The 18,428-nt window shown below is 43.1% G+C and overlaps 1 protein-coding gene and 1 non-coding gene across 2 annotated transcripts in view; one reads left to right on the forward strand and one right to left on the reverse strand.

Moving 5' to 3' along the window:
- ADAMTS12 (ADAM metallopeptidase with thrombospondin type 1 motif 12) overlaps positions 1-18,428 on the forward strand; it is a 382,516-nt gene that overhangs the window by 327,691 nt on the left and 36,397 nt on the right. The window contains exon 19 of the mRNA XM_052659198.1: positions 9,024-10,160. Coding sequence (XP_052515158.1) covers positions 9,024-10,160 — 1,137 coding nt within the window. The remainder of the gene's footprint in view (positions 1-9,023; positions 10,161-18,428) is intronic.
- On the reverse strand, positions 3,144-3,217 carry TRNAT-UGU (transfer RNA threonine (anticodon UGU)). Its single transcript has one exon. It is a non-coding gene; the product is annotated as a tRNA-Thr (tRNA).

The following is an 18,428-nucleotide window of genomic DNA, read 5'->3' on the forward strand; positions in this document are numbered from 1 at the left end:
CTTTGCAAGCCTTGTCCAGTCAGTGACACCCAAGTTCCCTGATAGAATGGATCTATGGCCCTTGCATTTTCTTTAAAAAAAAAAAACAGCAACAACAGTTATTGGAGTATAGTTGATTTACAGTGTTGTGCTAGTGTCTCCTGTATGGCAAAGTGAATCAGTTGTACATATATATATCGCAACTCTTTTTAAGATTCTTTTTTCAAATAGGCCATTACAGAGTACTGAGTAGAGTTCTCAGTGCTATAGCAATGCACTCCGGTATTCTTGTCTGGAAAAGCCCATGGACAGAGGAGCTTGGTGGGCTATGATCCATAGGTTGCAGAGTCAGACATGACTAAGCACACACACCCACACATACACAGCAGTGTTTATATATCAAGCCCAGTCTCCCAATTTACCCCTCTCAACCCTTGCCCCTGGCAACCATGTTTGCCTTCTACATCTGTGACTCTATTTCTGTTTTGTAAGTTTATTTGTACCCAGTTTTTAAGATGCCATATATAAACAATATATAATATTTGTCCTCCTCTGACTTACTTCACTCAATATGACAATCTCTGCATCCATCCATGTTGCTGCAAATGGCATTCCCTCATTCTTTTTTATGATATTCCACTGCATATATGTACCCTAACTTCTTTTCCCATTCCTCTGTTAATGAACATGTCCTGGCTTCCATGTCCTGGCTATTGTAAATAGTGCCACAGTGAACACTGGGGTGCATATATCTTTTTGAATTATGGCTTTCTCTGGGTATATGCCAAGGAATGGGGTTGCTGGGTCATATGGTAGTTCTTATAGCAAAAAAAAATCAAACAATCCAGTTTTTAAAAGTAGGCAGAATATCTAAATAGACATTTCTCCAAAGAAGACATATAGATATGAAAAAATGCTCAACATCACTAATTATTAGAGAAATGCAGATCAAAAGTATAATAACGGATCACCTCACACAGGCCAGAATAGCCACCATCAAAAAGTCTACAAATCATAAATGCTGGAGCGGGTGTGGAGAAAAGGGAATCCTTCCACACTGTAGGGGGGAACGTGTGTTGGCCCCTGCATCTTCATCTAACTCCCTCTCTGAGCTCAGAGCCCTTTTATGCAGGGCACATGGCTTAGTGCTGCAAGGTTTTCATGGACCCACAAAAGTGTTTAAAATCTGAAAAACAAAACTACTGTGTTGCTCCAATAAAGTAAAGGACACTGCAAAATCAGAAATCAATATTTAATTACACATTAAAAACAAATGATTATCAAGCATTTAGTATGTATATTAAATACCTTTGTAGGTATTACCAGGCTTACCAGGTGGCTCAGTGGTAAAGAATCCACCTACCAATACAGGAGACCCAGGAGACGCAGGTTTGAGCCCTGGGTCAGGAAGATCCCCTAGAGGATGAAACGGCCACCCGCTCCAGTATTCTTGCCTGGAAAATCCCATGGACAGAGGAGCCTGATAAGCTACAGCCCACAGGGTCGCAAAGGGTCAAACACGACTGAGCACACAATGGCCTAATTAGCCCCATTTCACTGGTAAAGAAAGAGAGGCATAGAGATATTTAGAAGCGTGTCCAAAGTCACACAGCCTTTAAGCAACAGAGCCAGGATTTGACTGCTGGCAACAGAGCTTTTACTCTGAACTCTGGCATACAGCTCTCAAACATCTGCAAAATGTAACAACATGACAGCTCTCAGTGTTCATTAAAAAATGTATTCTGTTTAGGAAACAATTTGTAGACTGGCTTTTCTCACTTTGCTGGAATTCCAGACTATGTGTAATGATCACAGAGAAATCAGAGCCACTCATAAATTAAATGAGTGGTCCTCACCAAATGTTTTCAAAAGCAAAAGAATAAACAGCTTTTCAAATTGTTTTTACAGAAAAAGATTATATGTCACTTGAGACTAGAGATGGTTTTTAATATATTGGATGGGCCTTAGGGTAGAGCCTCAGAAGCAGAGATGCTCTGGGTCTGCAGAGATTTTTAATCTACTTTCTTTGTGCCTGACCAAAGCACACAAACAAACAAAAGAATACAATTAATTAGGCCAGCCCCTGAGAATCTATTAAGTGCAAAGCTGTTCACACGGGTTTTGGCTTCCACGTGTGTCCAGATAGACTAAATGTTTCACGATCAAGCTCTCCTGGCTCTTCAAACAGAAGGCAGTGCAGCAAGTGCCCATGGCTTATCTGTTGCTAAATGAAAACAGGCATGCAAAACTCACATGAAGAGCCACAGGAGTTCCTGAAAACTGCAGGGAGACAGCACAGAAGGTAAGAAGACACAGCTGAGTCAATTCCTCTCAGTATTCCCCAGTTTCATTCAAGGTCCCGGACAGTCATGCGAGACTGGACACCTGATGCTTTAGCCTTGACCACCTGCCCTTTCGGCATGTCACCTCTGCAAGTGCCAGCATCTCAGTTCTTCCCAGAGGCCAGCAGCCCATGCTTTGCCAGGATTCCCACAGAACACATGTGAGCACCCTTGTCTGAAACAGCTACTTGAAGAAAACCAGTTGGGGGTCATGCTGATTCTCCACAGTGCTGTATATTTGCTTGCTTCGGCTGCCTTAACAAAGGACCACAAACTGGGCACCTTAAACAATAGAAATGTACTGTCTCACCAGTTTTGTAATGTTGACTGAAAAAATGCACAGCCTCCAAGTCAAGAGTTATGTTTTATTTGGTGGACAAAAGGGAGGCATTAAGCCTGAGATGCAACCTCTCGGATAGCTCTGAGGGACTGTACCAGAGAGGTAAGGGAGGGGCCAGAGTATAGGGGTTTCTCCGGTGGCGCCTGTGGTAAAGCAGCCGCCTGCCAACACAGGAGACGTAAGAGATGCGGGCTTAGTCCCTGGGTGGGGAAGATCCCCTGGAGGAGGGCATGGCAACCCACCCCAGTATTCTTGCCTGGAGAATCTCGTGGTGAACCACTGTCCATAGGGTCGCAAAGAGCTAGACTGGAGTGACCTAGCGTGCATAGTTGACTTACAGTGTTGCACAAAAGGGAAAAGAGTCACAGATGTAGAAAACGAACTTGTGGTCGTTAAGGGGGAGAGGCGGGGCAGGGGTAAATTGGAAGCTTGGGATTGACATTGAGGTTTTTGCGACAAAGACCAGGTAGTTGGAACTCAGCAGGCCCCAGTGAGATATGAACTCACGACCCCTGGTTTACAAGACCAGTTGCTCTAACTCCTGAGCTATAGGGCCTCATATCTAAAGATTATCATTAATTAAAGAAAACCAGATATCTCAAGTTAATGAATTTAGCACTTTTCTATGTATGAGAAGATGCAAGAGCCTGGGCTTTCGGAATCATGCCTCTGATGTACACCTTAGCTATCTGGGTCAGGGCCCTGCTCTTCCCCTTCTTGAGTCCCCTCAGGGCTGGCTGGGTTTGACAACCACAGCATCCTTTCTTTACGGGCAGCATGTTTCATTCACAATAACTGGAAGTCTAGGAGTAAGGTGTCCGCAGAGTTGATCCCTCCTGAGGATTCCCAGGTGGCGCTAGTGGTAAAGAACCCGCCTGCCAATGCAGGGGACATAAGAAGCATGTGTTCAGTCCCTGGGTCAGGAAGATCCCCTGCAGGAGGGCACAGCAACCCACTCCAGTGCTCTTTCCTGGAAAATCCCATGGACAGAGGAGCCTGGCGGGCTACAGTCCGTGGCGTCTCAGAGTCAGACGTGACTGAAGCAACTTCGCGTGCATGCACAGAGGAGGGCTGTGAGACAAGTTTCTCCATGCTTCTCTCCTGACCTCTGATGCTTTGCTCACATTCTTTGGTGTCTCTTGGTTTATGGATGCCTCACCATCACCTCCGCTTTCATCTTCACCTGGTGCTGTCTCTCGATGTGCGTCTCTGCATCCAGATTTACCCTTTTCAGGAGGACAATGGTCATACTGGATTAGGGCCACCCTAGTGACCTCGATTTACCTTGATTTCCTCTGTAAAGACAGCATCTCCAGATAAGACCACATTCTGAGGCACAAGGGAAGCGGGGGACCAGGAGTTAAGACTCCCTTATAGATCACTTACTTTCAAAATGATTTTAGTATGAGATTGGAAGGACTAATGGTGAAGCTGAAGCTCCAATACTTTGGCCACCTGATGGGAACAGCCGACTCACTGGAAAAGACTTTGATGCTGGGAAAGAATGAGGGCAGGAGGAGAAGGGGATGCCAGAGGATAAGATGGTTGGATGGCATCACCGACTCAGTGGACATGAGTCTGAGCAAACTCCAGGAGGTAGTGAAGGGCAGGGAAGCCTCACATGCTGCAGTGCATGGGGTCACAGAGTTGGACATGATTGATCAACTGGACAGCAACAACCAATCATTCATTTATCACTTCCTGAGACTATGTATTGACGGTTTCCCTACTCATCCCTTTAACCCAGCCTCTCTAATAAACCCCAGCTGTGTTTTTGAATGAACTCTCTCTTAGCATGACAGCTCTTGAGTCAATTGTGGGGCCCCTCCCCCACAGTGCCCCTCTGGTGGGTAGAGGTGACTAATTTAGCAGCAGACTTCTTTCTCAGCGGGCTCCCCCCAGAGGCCTTAATCTCTGAGTGATGGCAAGTGAGGGCAAGATAACTTGCAGGGAGGACATTCACAGATTAACAAACTGCCTGGTACAGAGTTCAAAATGATAAGGCAAGGGCATAAGGTAATCGTCACAGAAACTGGTTTTGAGGATCCTGAAAGTAGCAATTGAGATGAGTTCTAAGTGTGGCACTGTGTCCTGCATTTGTCTCATCTGAAGGGCTTGACAGCTCCTAAGGAGATAAACACAGTTGGAAGATGTACTGGGAAGTGTGTGGGCTGAATACAAAACAGTGCCACTTGTTCTGCTGCGACTGTGAGCAAAGGCACCTGAGTTCTGAGGCTCAGTATACACAGTAGGCAGTTCACGCTGACTGTCTCACTGGACGTGCTATGCCCCAGTGCGAAGGAATGGCGAGCACCGATTATTTGAAAGATGCCATGTCTGCTGGGTGAGGAGAGTGGATGGGTTTGAATGGTAGGTAAAGAAACATGTAAACTCCCCCAGACCCGGTATCTGTTCATGAAGTTTTTGAGTTGCCAGTTGGGAATGGGGCCCATAGTTACAGATTATCTGCTTTTTCAAGAGAAGCTAAAAAACCTGGAGTTTTAATATGGAATCTTCTCACTTTAAAATGTTGCCTGCTAATTCGATAATTGTATTTTGTTATTTGCTTGTTTCTTTTGAGGTTGACCAGACCAAAGAATACATGCCAGTGGGCCACAGGTACCTCTTGGGCTGCGACTTTAGTGTTTCTGTTCTAGAATAATCTTCTGTTGTGAAAGACCAAAATCTAATGTGTTTTAATTAAAAACCATCTAGATAGCAATTATTTAGTCCTGCTTTATTCTTTTAAGCTGAACAAATTCATAGTGAATAAGATTATTTAATACTTATAATTTGTAAAATTAGAAATAAAAACATATCTATTAGCCCTAGGAAACCCAAATCCAAAAAAAAAAAAAAAATCCAGCAAAAAACCAATGGGAATATGTGTCTCCATGGTATCTTCTAGACTGGTGCCTGCAACCACTTTACTTATTCAGCTGCTTGCTTTACAGCATCCTGCAAGATAGGTCTGTGTGTCATTCTGTGCTTCAGAAGGATAGTAGAAAGTGGGGACCCCCATGCCCTTTGTTGTTATTACTATTATTATTTTCAGCATTATTATTATAACAGTGATAATAATACCTTCCAATTCCCACTTGTGTCCTATATATTATGCACTATGTTAAGATTGTTGTCTTATATATCCTCAGTCTTGAAAGGTTATCATTACTTTCAGTTTCTAGATAAGGAAGCTGAGCTTAGTCCCTACGTCATGCCTGGAGTTTATAATGGAATATCAGGTGCTATTTCTTACAGGTTTTATAACTTTTTAATTTCATAGTTCATCATGGGGTGGCAGGCATACATGCATAAACTTTTGGATTTTTAAAAATGCTTGTAAAGTTGTAGAGTAAAGTCTGTGGGTATTAGAGATGTTTCAAATCAAAATAAACCAAAAAAAGTTACAAACAGAGTAGAAAACAAAATCAGAGTTTCCTACTTTTAGATATGTCTACTCAGACATTTCTTGGAAAGAAAATGCAAGGCAGAGTACACATGCTTGGTATTAGGGTTATCAGGGTCCTAATTTACAAATCAGTTCTCAAATTGGAGCCTGTCTGAGGCAGCCAGCATGGAAATATGTTCAGGCATACACAGAGGATTATTTACTAAGACTGATACAGTTTTTTTCAAAGTGGAGATCTGAAAACCCTGAGAGTTCAGATCAGAATGTAGTAAGTGGAGAAGTGACTCAAGATGACTCAAGATGACTCAGATGAATGCAGCATAAAGTCTCTTCATACACAAGAAAAGCAGAAACATTATAGCGAGCCAGAAAAATAAACACCCACAGCCTGCCCTTTCCAGGCTTTAAAATGAAGTGAGTCATAGAAGATGCTAGAAGAGACCATTTCCTCACTGCAGGGTTTTAAGAGCTTTATTGGTAGTCTCCATTTAGTTGGAAATAAGTGAGCATTTCTTGGTTTATGAAGCACTGTTCCCCCAAGCATGAAAGTGTTAGTTGCTCAGTCATGGCTGACTTTTTGCGACTCCATGAACTGTAGCCCACTAGGCTCCAATGTCCATGGAATTTCCCAGGCAAGAACACTGGAGTGGGTTGCCATTCCCTTCTCCAGAGGATCTTCCTGACTCAGGGATCAAACCCAGGTTTCCTGCATTGTAGGCAGATTCTTTACCATCTGAGCTACCAGGGAAGTCCAAAGATTAATACCATTATATCAAAACAAACTCGGAAGTTCAGTCTTCGAGCTGGTTGTTTAAGTGTTTGTTGACATCTTAATCTCACAGCTTCAGTTGTGTCTGATTCTGTACAACTCCATGGACTGTAGCCCCCCAGACTCTCTGTCCCTGGGATTTCCCCAGCAAGGATACTGGAGTGGGTTGCCATGCCCTCCTCCAGGGGATCTTCCCAACCCAGGGACTGAACCCGCATCTCTTATGTCTCCTGGATTGGCAGGTGGGTCCTTTGCCACTAGCGCCACCTGGGAAGCACTACAGCTTTATTTGTTGACCCAGCTCTGCAGTTAAACATTCACTGAGCAACACAGTCTTCTGTACTCACACGCATCTCCTGCTTTTCAAAAATGCTGATTTCAAGAGAATTATCATGTATCAGTGAGTGATTATGCTGGATTGGAACAAAATTAAGGAGAAATTTATTTTCCAATACAGCAGAACTTGAAAGTAGGATCTGAGAAGGCAAGAAACTCAAAGTGAAAAATGCATAAGCTCCCAGGGAGAAGAATATTCCCATTCCTGATTATTTTCCAGGTAGAATAGTCACTGAATAAATATGTAGTAAGTGATCATTGTATCCCAAGAAATATCCTGGAGTTCACTTATGAATAAAAGACAGTTTCTGCCTTTGGGTAACTTTTCAAAACTTGAAAGTTTGATCAAGTCAATAAGTGAATTCAGAAGACAAATTGCTTGTCCACCATGCTGTGCTAGGGTTTGTTTTTTTTTTTTTTTTTTTGGTGGATCGGGAGAGGCATGGAATTAATCCAATTTTCACTCTTCCACTGACTTGCAACCTTTCAAGCGGGTTCCTGAGTGTCAGCTTCCTCTCTTGTAAGAGATGGAATAATAATTCCAGTCTTGTAAATCTCACAGCTGTATAGATCTCACATGGCTGATATTCACAGGGTATCACACAAAATAATGGCTGTGAAGGCCTTTGAAATCCAGGAAACATTATGTAGTCCCCATCTTCTAGAAACTTATGTTAGGGTCAGAGAGGTAAGACAGACAAATGTGAACCAGCCAACACAAACTCCTGGACAGTCCATGTTCAAGAACCAACTATTCAGTAGATACTTTCACCTATCATTGGAAAAGAAAGCTCAAAATGGAGCAGTTGGGTAAAAATGTGATTTAAAAATAAAATATCGAGAAATCTAGTGTTATGTGTTGATCACAACTATGTACTCTGCATGGTTTGGGCTTCCCAGGTGGTGCTAGTGGTGAAGAGCCCACCGGCCAATGCAGGAGACGCAAGAGATGCACATTCGATCCCTGGGTCGGGAAGATCCCCTGGAGGAGGGCATGGCAACCCACTCCAGTATTCTTGCCTGGAGAATCCCATGGACAGAGGAACCTGGTAACCTGTGGTCTATAGTGTTGCAAAGAGATCTTTACCACGAATCCTGAGAAGTGACTGTCCTGTTAGGATTCCTTCAAAGGCAGTCTAGCCATCCGTGCTTTGCATGCCCTGGAAGGACCACTAGGGAGAGGCGCCTGCCACAGCATCCATATATCGACACCATGCTCCAGGACTCCCCTACTTCTTTGGACATGGTATCTCCCCACCTTTGATTAACTTCCCACCTTTAAATTTCATAAAAGGTCCTGGAGTCATCTACATGTTATGCATACACGGACTGTCTAGATTTTAATCTGAGTCCATCTGACAACAAGCAAGAAAATGGAGCTTAGGATACCTGAGTGAGGCTGTGTGACTTTTATGAAGATAAAGGGACAGGCTGATTATCATTAAATTAATAGATTCTAGAAAATACATAAACACTTTAATAGCACTGAAACCTTAGGGAAAATAATATTCCTATCTCTTTTGAAAAATCAGGTGATTGTTTAAATCACTGCACTCTTTGCGGATCCACTATCCAATAGTTCTGGCCCAGAAAGACTTCAGTTTTCCCATGTCATGTTTTGCCTTTTTAGTTTATGAAGGGTAGATTGTTAGTCCTGAGCCCCAGCTGGTCTCCCCAAGATACATATTTCTATGGGAAACTGAAATTGCAGAGAAGCCAAATACGAAGATAGAAAATGATTTTAGCCGCACACTTCCGTTTCTACTGGGCCTGTCCCGATTTGCTGTAAATCAGCATGAGAACCAACATGTCTTTCCCACTGGACTAACAGCCATCTCTCTTTCCCAGTGCTCTGTCTCCTGTGGTGGTGGAGTACGGATTCGCAGTGTCACGTGTGCCAAGAACCACGATGAGCCCTGCGACATGACAAGGAAACCCAACAGCAGAGCTCTCTGTGGCCTCCAGCAGTGCCCGTCTAGCCGGAGAATCCTGAAGCCCAACAGAGGCACGATTTTCAGTGGGAAAAATCTACCGACACCTGACCCCTTGAAGCCTGTCCCTCCAACTACACCCAGTCCTAGGACGCTGACTACACCCAGTCCCGGGGTCCTGACTACACCCACAGTGCCTGGGCCTCTGAGCACAAGCACTCCAACAATTAACATCCCTGATCCTACCATAGCCTCCAAAGGAGGAGACCTTGGTGGGAAGCAGGGGCAGAATAGTTCAATCCAAACTGAACTGGACACCCATAATGTCATTTCCACTGGAAGTACTTCCCAGCCCATCCTCACTTCCTGGTCTTTGAGCATCCAGCCAAATGAAGAGAATGTTTCCAATCCCAACACTGGTCCTACCTCAGAGGGAGACCTTGTCATCACGACGACAAGTGGTTCTGACTTGTCAACTTCCAGCAATGCTGTGACTTGGCAGGTGACTTCGTTTTATAGTCCCTTGACCAAAGAGCCAGAAATGGAGATTCACAGTGGCTCAGGGGAAGGCAGTGAACCATCTGAGGAAAAAAATGAGAACAACTCTGTGACATGGACCAAGATCAGAGTACCTGGAAATGATGCTCCAGGGGAAAGAAGTATTGAAATACCACTTGGACCTCCACCAACACCTTATCTTGGGGGGACATCTCTATGGCCACCCTTTAGCACAGTATCAGAAGGACTGGTACCCAGCCAAAGGCCCATTACTCTCAAAAATGGAGCATCCAGAGCTGAAGGGATGGTCACTGAAAAGCCAGCTAATACTCCACTCCCTCTGGACCACCAGCCAGCATATTCCAAAAAGCCAGTAAACCCTCACCCCTCAGAACTTCCAAGCAACATGAATCTAACACAGAGTTCTGGACCAGTCCTGACCAAGGAAGATGCAACAAGTCTGATGGCTGAGGGATTTTTGCTGAATGCCTCGGATTATAAGCAGCTCTCGATGGGACACAGCCCTGCCTACTGGATTGTTGGAAACTGGAGCGAGGTAAGAGTTCTGTTTCTTACCCAGGCCTGATTCCATATGGAATTAGCTAGGGGTGTTGCATTTCTGTGCAGATTTCCAAATGGACTTGAAAAAAATGAAGCAATCAGATCCATGCCCCCATCTCCCTCTTCATCTAACTCCAAAAAAAAAAAAAAAAAAAAAGTCCAGGGAAAGAGAACAAATGCAGTGAGATAGAGTGAGGAGAACCTAGAACTGAATCAGGAGACCTGAGCCAGCTAGTTGTGTGACAGTAGAGAATTCAGTCTGCCTCTCTGAACCTGCTTTTGATCTACAGAACAGTGAAGCTAGTACAAATCACCTCTTTTCTCCAATGTCACTTCCAGCTACAAACTGTAAACATCCTATGATGAAGGACCAGAGAATCCATAGGATTCAAAGAAACCTATGGGAGGACCTGAGTTCCCATTTCATTCAGAAAGCCAGTGTTGAGAATCTGGTTTAAAACTATCAAGTAGTCACAATTGGAATAGAAATCTAAAGCAAACTCCTTTAAAAGAATTCTATGCTTACTTTATTAACGATTTCTTTCTTTCTTTTTTTTTTTTGGACTCAGTGTTTGCTTGTATTAAAAAAAATTCTTTTGAAAAAAACTATTTTTGACTCATAGAGTGAGAAGAAAATAAACATGATGGCAAAACATTGGTTCTTGTTTTCAGGCTTCAGGGATTTGGCTAGATATTTGTTTCTCCATTTCTAGAACTAATTACATCCTTTGAAGCATCACAATCATTTTTCACCCATTTGCATTTTGAATGTACAGTATTTGAACTTGCTAAAAATAAATTGACAACTCAAAAGAGAACTTTGTGGCAAAATAATCACATGTTCAAATCATTCAGCAATTTTTATGACGATGCATGACTCATCTCCCTAGCTAAAAAGAAGTATTAGCAGCTAATGTAAAAATAACAATACATTTAATTTACAAAGCATGTTAATTTCCAAACCACTTTCATATGTAGTCTCCTATTTTCTCCTTTTCATAGTCCTGGGGAGCAGGTAAGCACTCCATTTATACCAATTTACAATTGCAGAAACTAAGATTTTTAACAGTTAAGTGACTTGTCTATAGACATGTCAATTGGAAGATGAGCCTTCTAAATCTTTCCACTCTAATCCGCAGGCTCTCTAGTGAATTTTAGCAGCAGCTGACAAGTTTAAATTCTGTTGTATGAATTAGTCAGCGTCACTGGTCCCAAAATTGACTATACCGGCAAAGAGTAGGTATATGCAACCTTTCAAATTTTTTAATTTGCATTCAAACTATGCTCTCACGTTGATCTATTTTGATTTCTAAAGTGAAATCATGTTCATTACATTTTCTGTCAATGGAGCATCATCTTATTATCTCCTTTTGCAAGTAAAAAGTCCAGTTTCAGGAGGACAAAAAAGATTTCCAGGCTTAGAGTAATCCAATTTGTTCAGAAAAGGAGAGGAATGAATCTCAGATCCCTGACATTTTGGTCAGATTTCTTTCCGTTCAGTTCAGTTTAGTCGCTCAGTCATGTCTGACTCTTTGTGACCCCATGAATCGCAGCACGCCAGACCTCCCTGTCCATCAGCAACTCCCAGAGTTTACTCAAACTCATGTCCATTGAGTTGGTGATGCCATCCAGCCATCTCATCCTCTGTCGTCCCCTTCTCCTCCTCCCCCAATCTTTCCCAGCATCAGGGTCTTTTCCAATGTTAGCAAAGTCTAATTGGGCTCTTAATGATGAGGGGGACGTTGACAGTGAATACGTATGAAGTGTGTGCCATGCTTTATAGAATGACTTTATGCTAATTCTCTGCACTGCCCAAGGAGATTGGTAATATGGCTCCCATTGTTGAGATGAGGAAGAGCTGAAAGGTGAAAACTAGCCAGAATCACTCACACACACACACGGCAGAGATCTGAACCTAAGCAGATGGACTTCATAGCCTATGATCCATTGCTTTACAATCAGAAACCTCACCACTCTCTCTACCTTCTGTTATATTTGTTTCTTCTTTGATCATATGATCCATAAAAATAATGCCAGTTATGTGGTAACCCTGGGTAGACAGATGAGAAAATCACATGGTTCATAAGAAGGTGCTTTCAAATAACATTGAGGGCCTGTGGTTATTTTTGAGTTCACAGGAGCAAATCGTCACCGAAGTGGATTCAGCCAGCCTAGATATTTGAAATAAAAATGTACTGTGTAGGTTTTATGAATGATATCATTTCACATAGTACCCTCAAGAGGTATTTTTCCTTTCAAAAACATGGGTCACCCCTAAAGAACTTAAATAGGCTCATTGTCCTCTATCCAACAAAACAGTCTGGTCTAAATTCAACAACAAAGAGAACAAGTTATGGAAACGGAGGCTACCTGTTAATTTTTAGGATTTTGTTAGTCAATGGAGATGAAGTCTGAAAGCACCTTCTGTTAAAGATACCGTGGGTCTTGAGAAAAATATGAGGTAGGACAAACAAGGGGTGAATGACTAGATGAAAGGCATGCATATGGTATCAATATCAGAATAAAGTATGAATGACACATTGTACAGAATGGCATATGCACAATCTGTGTGTATACTTAGAAGTCACACACAGATGCACACATGAGAGGTAGGCTGTTGTTAACAAATAGAGCCAAACAAGTTACGGTTCACCAAAATGGAAGTTGATTTCTCACGCACATAACAATACATGGTAATTCCGTGTCTGCAATGGTAGCAGTAGAGAATGAGGCTCTGACCCATGTAACAGTTCTTTGAGACTCCAGTCTGACAATGGCTCTCCCATCCTCCCATCTTCAAATTGGCCCTGGGGTCACCATCCTAGTCACAGTCAGGAAGGAAAAGAGCACAGAGGCTCTCCCGAGGGAGATTTTATGGGCCAAACCTAGAAGGGGGCATTTTTCACTTTTGCTCATGTTCCACTGTCTAGAACTCAGTCATTTGACCCAAGCAAAGTGCAAAATGGATAGAAAACATAATCTAGTTGAATGCCCAGGAGGATGAGGAAAAAGGACTGCAGTGAGGATCTAGCAGTCTCTGCCACTGAAAGACATGGCCCACTGTGTGTTTTAGGTAGCCCGTTCCGGAAGCAGTGAGGATGAGGGATTTGACATGTTGGGAGGATACTGCAATAGTCTAGATGAGGAATGAGAACTATGACAAGAATGCTTGGGATGAAGGGGGAAAGATAAATTCAGGAGGCGTGGGGAACTTAAAATCAGTAGGACTCTGAATAATTGGATGTGGAATGTGAGGAGAAGAGAGGTGTGGAGGAGTCTGCATGACTATTCCATTGAAATCTTGAGTAGCCAATGGGTGGTGCTCCCATTAACTGAGATATCATACAATGTACAGAAAGAGTGAGTTTCAACAGAGACGAAGAAAGGATGATGAGTCCAGTTATAGACTGAGTTTAGTTGGCAGGACCTCTGGGCTATCCAAAGGATAACCAGCAGATATTTGTGTATATTTATCTGAGGTTCTTGAGAGTGGTGAAAACTGGAGATGGCATTTGGTAGCCATGACCAGTAGCGAGAAGTTCAAACCTTGGAAGTGAGAGAGGTTATCCAAGTACAACCTGTAGGCTGCAAACAGGAGTGGCCTAAGGATGGGACTCTGGGGAAAAAACCCAACATTTTAAGAAGCTGGCTGACAAAGAGGTCACATGTGAAAGACTAGTAAGGAACAGTCTACTAATTAAGACTCAAATCAAGAGGTGTAGTGCCATGGACATCAAGCAACGTGAGAACTGACCGTGGACCTAGTGGGTCTTACAATGAGCAAGTCACTGGTGACTTTTGGGGGAACATTTATAATATTGAAATGGAAGGAGACACTAAAGTACAGCCTGAAGGAGAGACCCTTTCAGATGAAACAGTCCTCACATTAGGAGTGTTAATAAAGATGGACAGCTCTTAACAGTCCTCACATTAGGAGTGTTAATAAAGATGGACAGCTCTTCTCAGTCCACAGAATAATACATTACAAAAGTTTCATTAAAAAGTAGCTTTGAATGACCTAGAAATTAGTTTCCTTTCCCATCCTCTTATGTAAATGTGTTTTAATGCTTTTGTCCTGAGGATATTTAATATATGTTAATTAACTGACAAGTGTTAATTGATCTAGTGAGAAGTTATTATATTCAAACAGAGTAAACCTAAATAGAAGTACCTATCAACTCCAATGACTGTTTAAGCCCAGAGGTTAATTGAAACATTCTGACTATAGGCAGTCACGATACAAAGAATTAATTCTATCTCCTGTCATCCTTTGACTTTGACAGAAATAAACTGCCTTATTGAGTACATCCTAGCTCACCCAATATTTGGCAACCATGGTGGAGCTGTTGGGAACTATTAATCTAGGCAGTTTGGCTGGAAAAAGGGAGTTGGCCCAGACTGCAGAGGTTTTTCGAAGAAGCCAATGGCACCCCACTCCAGTACTCTTGCCTGGAAAATCCCATGGACGGAGGAGCCTGGTGGGCTGCAGTCCATGGGGTCGCTAGGAGTTGGACACGACTGAGCAACTTCACTTTCACTTTTCACTTTCATGCATTGGAGAAGGAAATGACAACCCACTCCAGTATTCTTGCGTGGAGAATCCCAGGGATAGGGGAGCCTGGTGGGCTGCCTTCTATGGGGTCTTACAGAGTCAGACACGACTGAAGTGACTTAGCAGCAGCAGCAGCAGCAGCAGAGGTTTTTAAAGCTACAAGGGTAATATGAGACTGGAAGTCGACATTTGGCAGGAGTCCCCTACATGACTGGGCTTGGTGCCTGCACCCTTTAAGCGTCTTTTGAAACAAAACGTTTAATACACAGAACTGTCTGAGAGGATCAGGATTCAGAATGAAAACTTTGGGTTGTGAATTTCCACTGTCCCCTGATTTTTTATTCTACCCATCTCTGAAGTTGTTTCTTCAGGATTGTCCCTCCCTAGAACGGTCTCATTGGCCACTCAGCCACTACACCTTAGGAAGCCCAGGATAACCACTGATATCAGGCTTCCCTGTCCTACTAGAAAAACCCTCACAGTTTTTTGGCTCTGTGTCTGTCCTCTCATCATGTCTGTCATCTTCTCTTTATTTCCTGTTCACTTGTTTAGTTGCTCAGTCATGTACAACTCTTTTGCCACCCCATGGACTGTAGCCCGCCAGGCTCCTCTGTCATGGGAGTCTCCAGACAAGAATACTGCAGTGGGATGTTCATTGCAGCACTGTTTACAGTAACTAGGACATGGAAGCAACCTAGATGTCCATTGCCAGAGGAATGGATAAGGAAGTTGTGGTACATATATACAATGGAATATTACTCAGCTATTAAAAAAAAAAAGACTGCGTTTGAGTCAGTTCTAATAAGGTGGACGAAACTGGAGCCTATTATACAGAGTGAAGTAAGTCAGAAAGAGAAACACCAATACAGTATATATTAACACATATATATGGAATTTAGAAAGATGGTAATGATGACCCTATATGCAAGACAGCAAAAGAGACACAGATGTAAAGAACAGACTTTTCGACTCCGTGGAAGGAGAGGGTGGGACGATATGAGAGAATAGCATTGAAACATGTATATTACCATATGTTAAAGAAATGACCAGTGCAAGTTCGATGCATGAAGCAGGGCACTCAAAGCTGGTGCTCTGGGACAACCCAGAGGGATGGGGTGGGGAGGGAGGTGGGAAGGGGGTTCAGGATGGGGAGACATCTGTACACCTGTGGCTGATTCATGTTGATGTATGGTGAAAACAACCAGAATATTGTAAAGTAATTAGTCTCCAATTAAAATAAATCAATTAATTAAAAAAAAAGAATACTGGAGTGGGTTGCCATTTCCTTCTCCAGGGGATCTTCCCAACCCAGGGATTGAACCCACGTCTCCTGCATTGCAGGCAGTTTCTTTACCACTGAGCCACTGGGGAGGCCTCAGTGAACAGGAAATAAAAACATCGTGTCTGTCATCTCTGTATTTCCTGCTCATTTAGGCCCCGTGTTTTCCAGTCTGCTGCTGGGTGGCATATAAAAAAAAAGCAGGGATGCTTTGTTTATTACTGTGCTGGCGGAGGGGCTGATGCCAGCATTCAGAGTCTAGGAGCCACAGATCACGAGGGTCCTGTGACATTGTGGGAAATCCAAAATGCCGATAGAGCCACAGTGGTCGAGAATGGTGGACGCTCAGTCGCTACTCTTGTTAGGACCCTTGCCCTTGCTGGTCTGGGTACTTACTATCTCTCCTCTCCCCAATGCTTTCCACATATCATCACAAGCAATGTATTGCCACATTACTCTTCCGAAAGGAATTTCCTAATCATTCCAAACACCTAATCATAAATTGCTAATGTCTCTTCATTGCATATCAGATCATATAAAGTCCACTCTAATATCCAACAGCCTTCACATCCTTGAATGATTCAGCTTTCAACATACTATGTTCTATGCCTTCACCCACCTAAGCCTAGCAAATCTCAACTGCTCTGTTTCCACTAAACCTTCTGCTCATCTCAGCTCAGTGCCTTTGTTTCCATGGTTTTCTCTGCCTGAAATTTCCTTCTCCTTCTTTTATTAATAAATCCTACCTGTTCTTCAGTATCAAGCTTTGAGCTGCTTCTTCCGTAAAGACTTTCTTGCTGTTTAATATTGGAAGTAAGTTCTAAAGTTCCTTAGCATTCGATCAGAAATCTCTCTCACCTTGTCCTCCCACTTTCTGTCCTGTGCTGAAGGGCTGTTCACAGCATATTCCTCTAACTACTTGTGATTTCAAATATTAAATGTGTATGTCTGATTCTTTGTGAACCCATGGACTATAACCCACCAGGCTCCTCTGTCCATGGGATTTTCCAGGCAAGAATACTGGAATGGGTAGCCAATCCCTTCTCCAGGGGATCTTCTTGACCCAGGGATCAAGCCCAGGGCTCCTGCACTGCAGGCAGATTCTTTACCATCTAAGCCACCAAAACCAAGTTCATGTTGTGTATAGACATAAAACTTGAAAGCAGACATTCTGGGTTTGAGTATTAGCTCCATCACTTACTCTGTGTGTTCTCTCCACACCCGTTTTCTCATTTTTAAAATGAGGATGACAATGCCTGATTCATACGATTATTATGAAATAAGAGGACTAACTGTGTAGAAGAGCGTCAGGCATATAGGAAGTGCTCAGTAAGTATTTGCTTTGAGATATATTACAAGACAGAAAACTCAGGAGCTTCACAGTGTGCATGGGTGTGGATCTCATTGCAACAGAAGATCACTTCTCATCTCACGGCCTCTTCATTCAGTCAGATGCCCTGGGCCAGTCAGTGAATTGTATGCTGTGCAGTCGTGTAAATGGAAGTGACTATAATTTTCCACAGCCTTTCACAGCAGTTTTCACTTGATTCTGATATAGCCCTGCACGGCAGTTCCAGTTCCGAACACCCCAATGCCTGCTCCTTGACCTGGTAAATCAGTTATCACAGGGTCACTGGCTGGAATGAGGGAGAAGGTTCCCAGGACAAAGAGAAGCTATTCCTCTCCCTCCTTGGGATCTTCTGTTCTCTGCAGCCCACTCCCAATTTTAAACCGACATAAGAGACGATCAGTGGAATCCCCTTTTGCTTACTGCATTCTGTGAATGTCCTCCTGTCATCTTTGTCTTTGGACTTGTTTGCTGCCTAAATAGAAATTGTCAAAAAGGAATTAAACAAATGTCTGCTCACATCTGAACCCTACAGGACCAGACTCAGAGCCCCAGAGATACATGTTTATTTACCACGTAAATATGGCACAAAGAGCTACAGACATCACTTGAGATGTACCAGGGTCATCACTAACCTGGAAATTTGGTCTCACTAGCTCCTGTCCTGGGTTTGTAACAAACACTGTTTTTCTCCTTGCCATGGTGTAAAATTAACATTGTAGTGTCTGTGTGACCTCAAGCATGACTGCTAAGCTCTCTGGGCCCCAGAAATCTGGAAAGCGGGACTCATAACGCTGACTTGGCAGGTGTGCTATGTGTGTTGTTATGTGCTGTGTGTATTGTTGTTGTTATTCAGTCGCTCAGCTGTGTCCGACTCTTTGCTACCCATGGACTGCAGCATGCCAGGCTTCCCTGTCCTTCACTATCTCCCGGAGCTTGCTCAAACGCATGTCCATTGAGTTGGTGATGTCATCCAACCATCTCATTCTCTGTCGTCCCATTCTCCTCCTGCCTTAAATCTTTCCTAGCATCAGAGTCTTCTCTAAAGAGTCGGCTCTGCACATCAGGTGACCAAAGTATTGGA

This window comes from Budorcas taxicolor, chromosome 20, assembly GCF_023091745.1.
Source record: "Budorcas taxicolor isolate Tak-1 chromosome 20, Takin1.1, whole genome shotgun sequence".
In the NCBI taxonomy this organism is placed as follows: Eukaryota; Metazoa; Chordata; class Mammalia; order Artiodactyla; family Bovidae; genus Budorcas; species Budorcas taxicolor.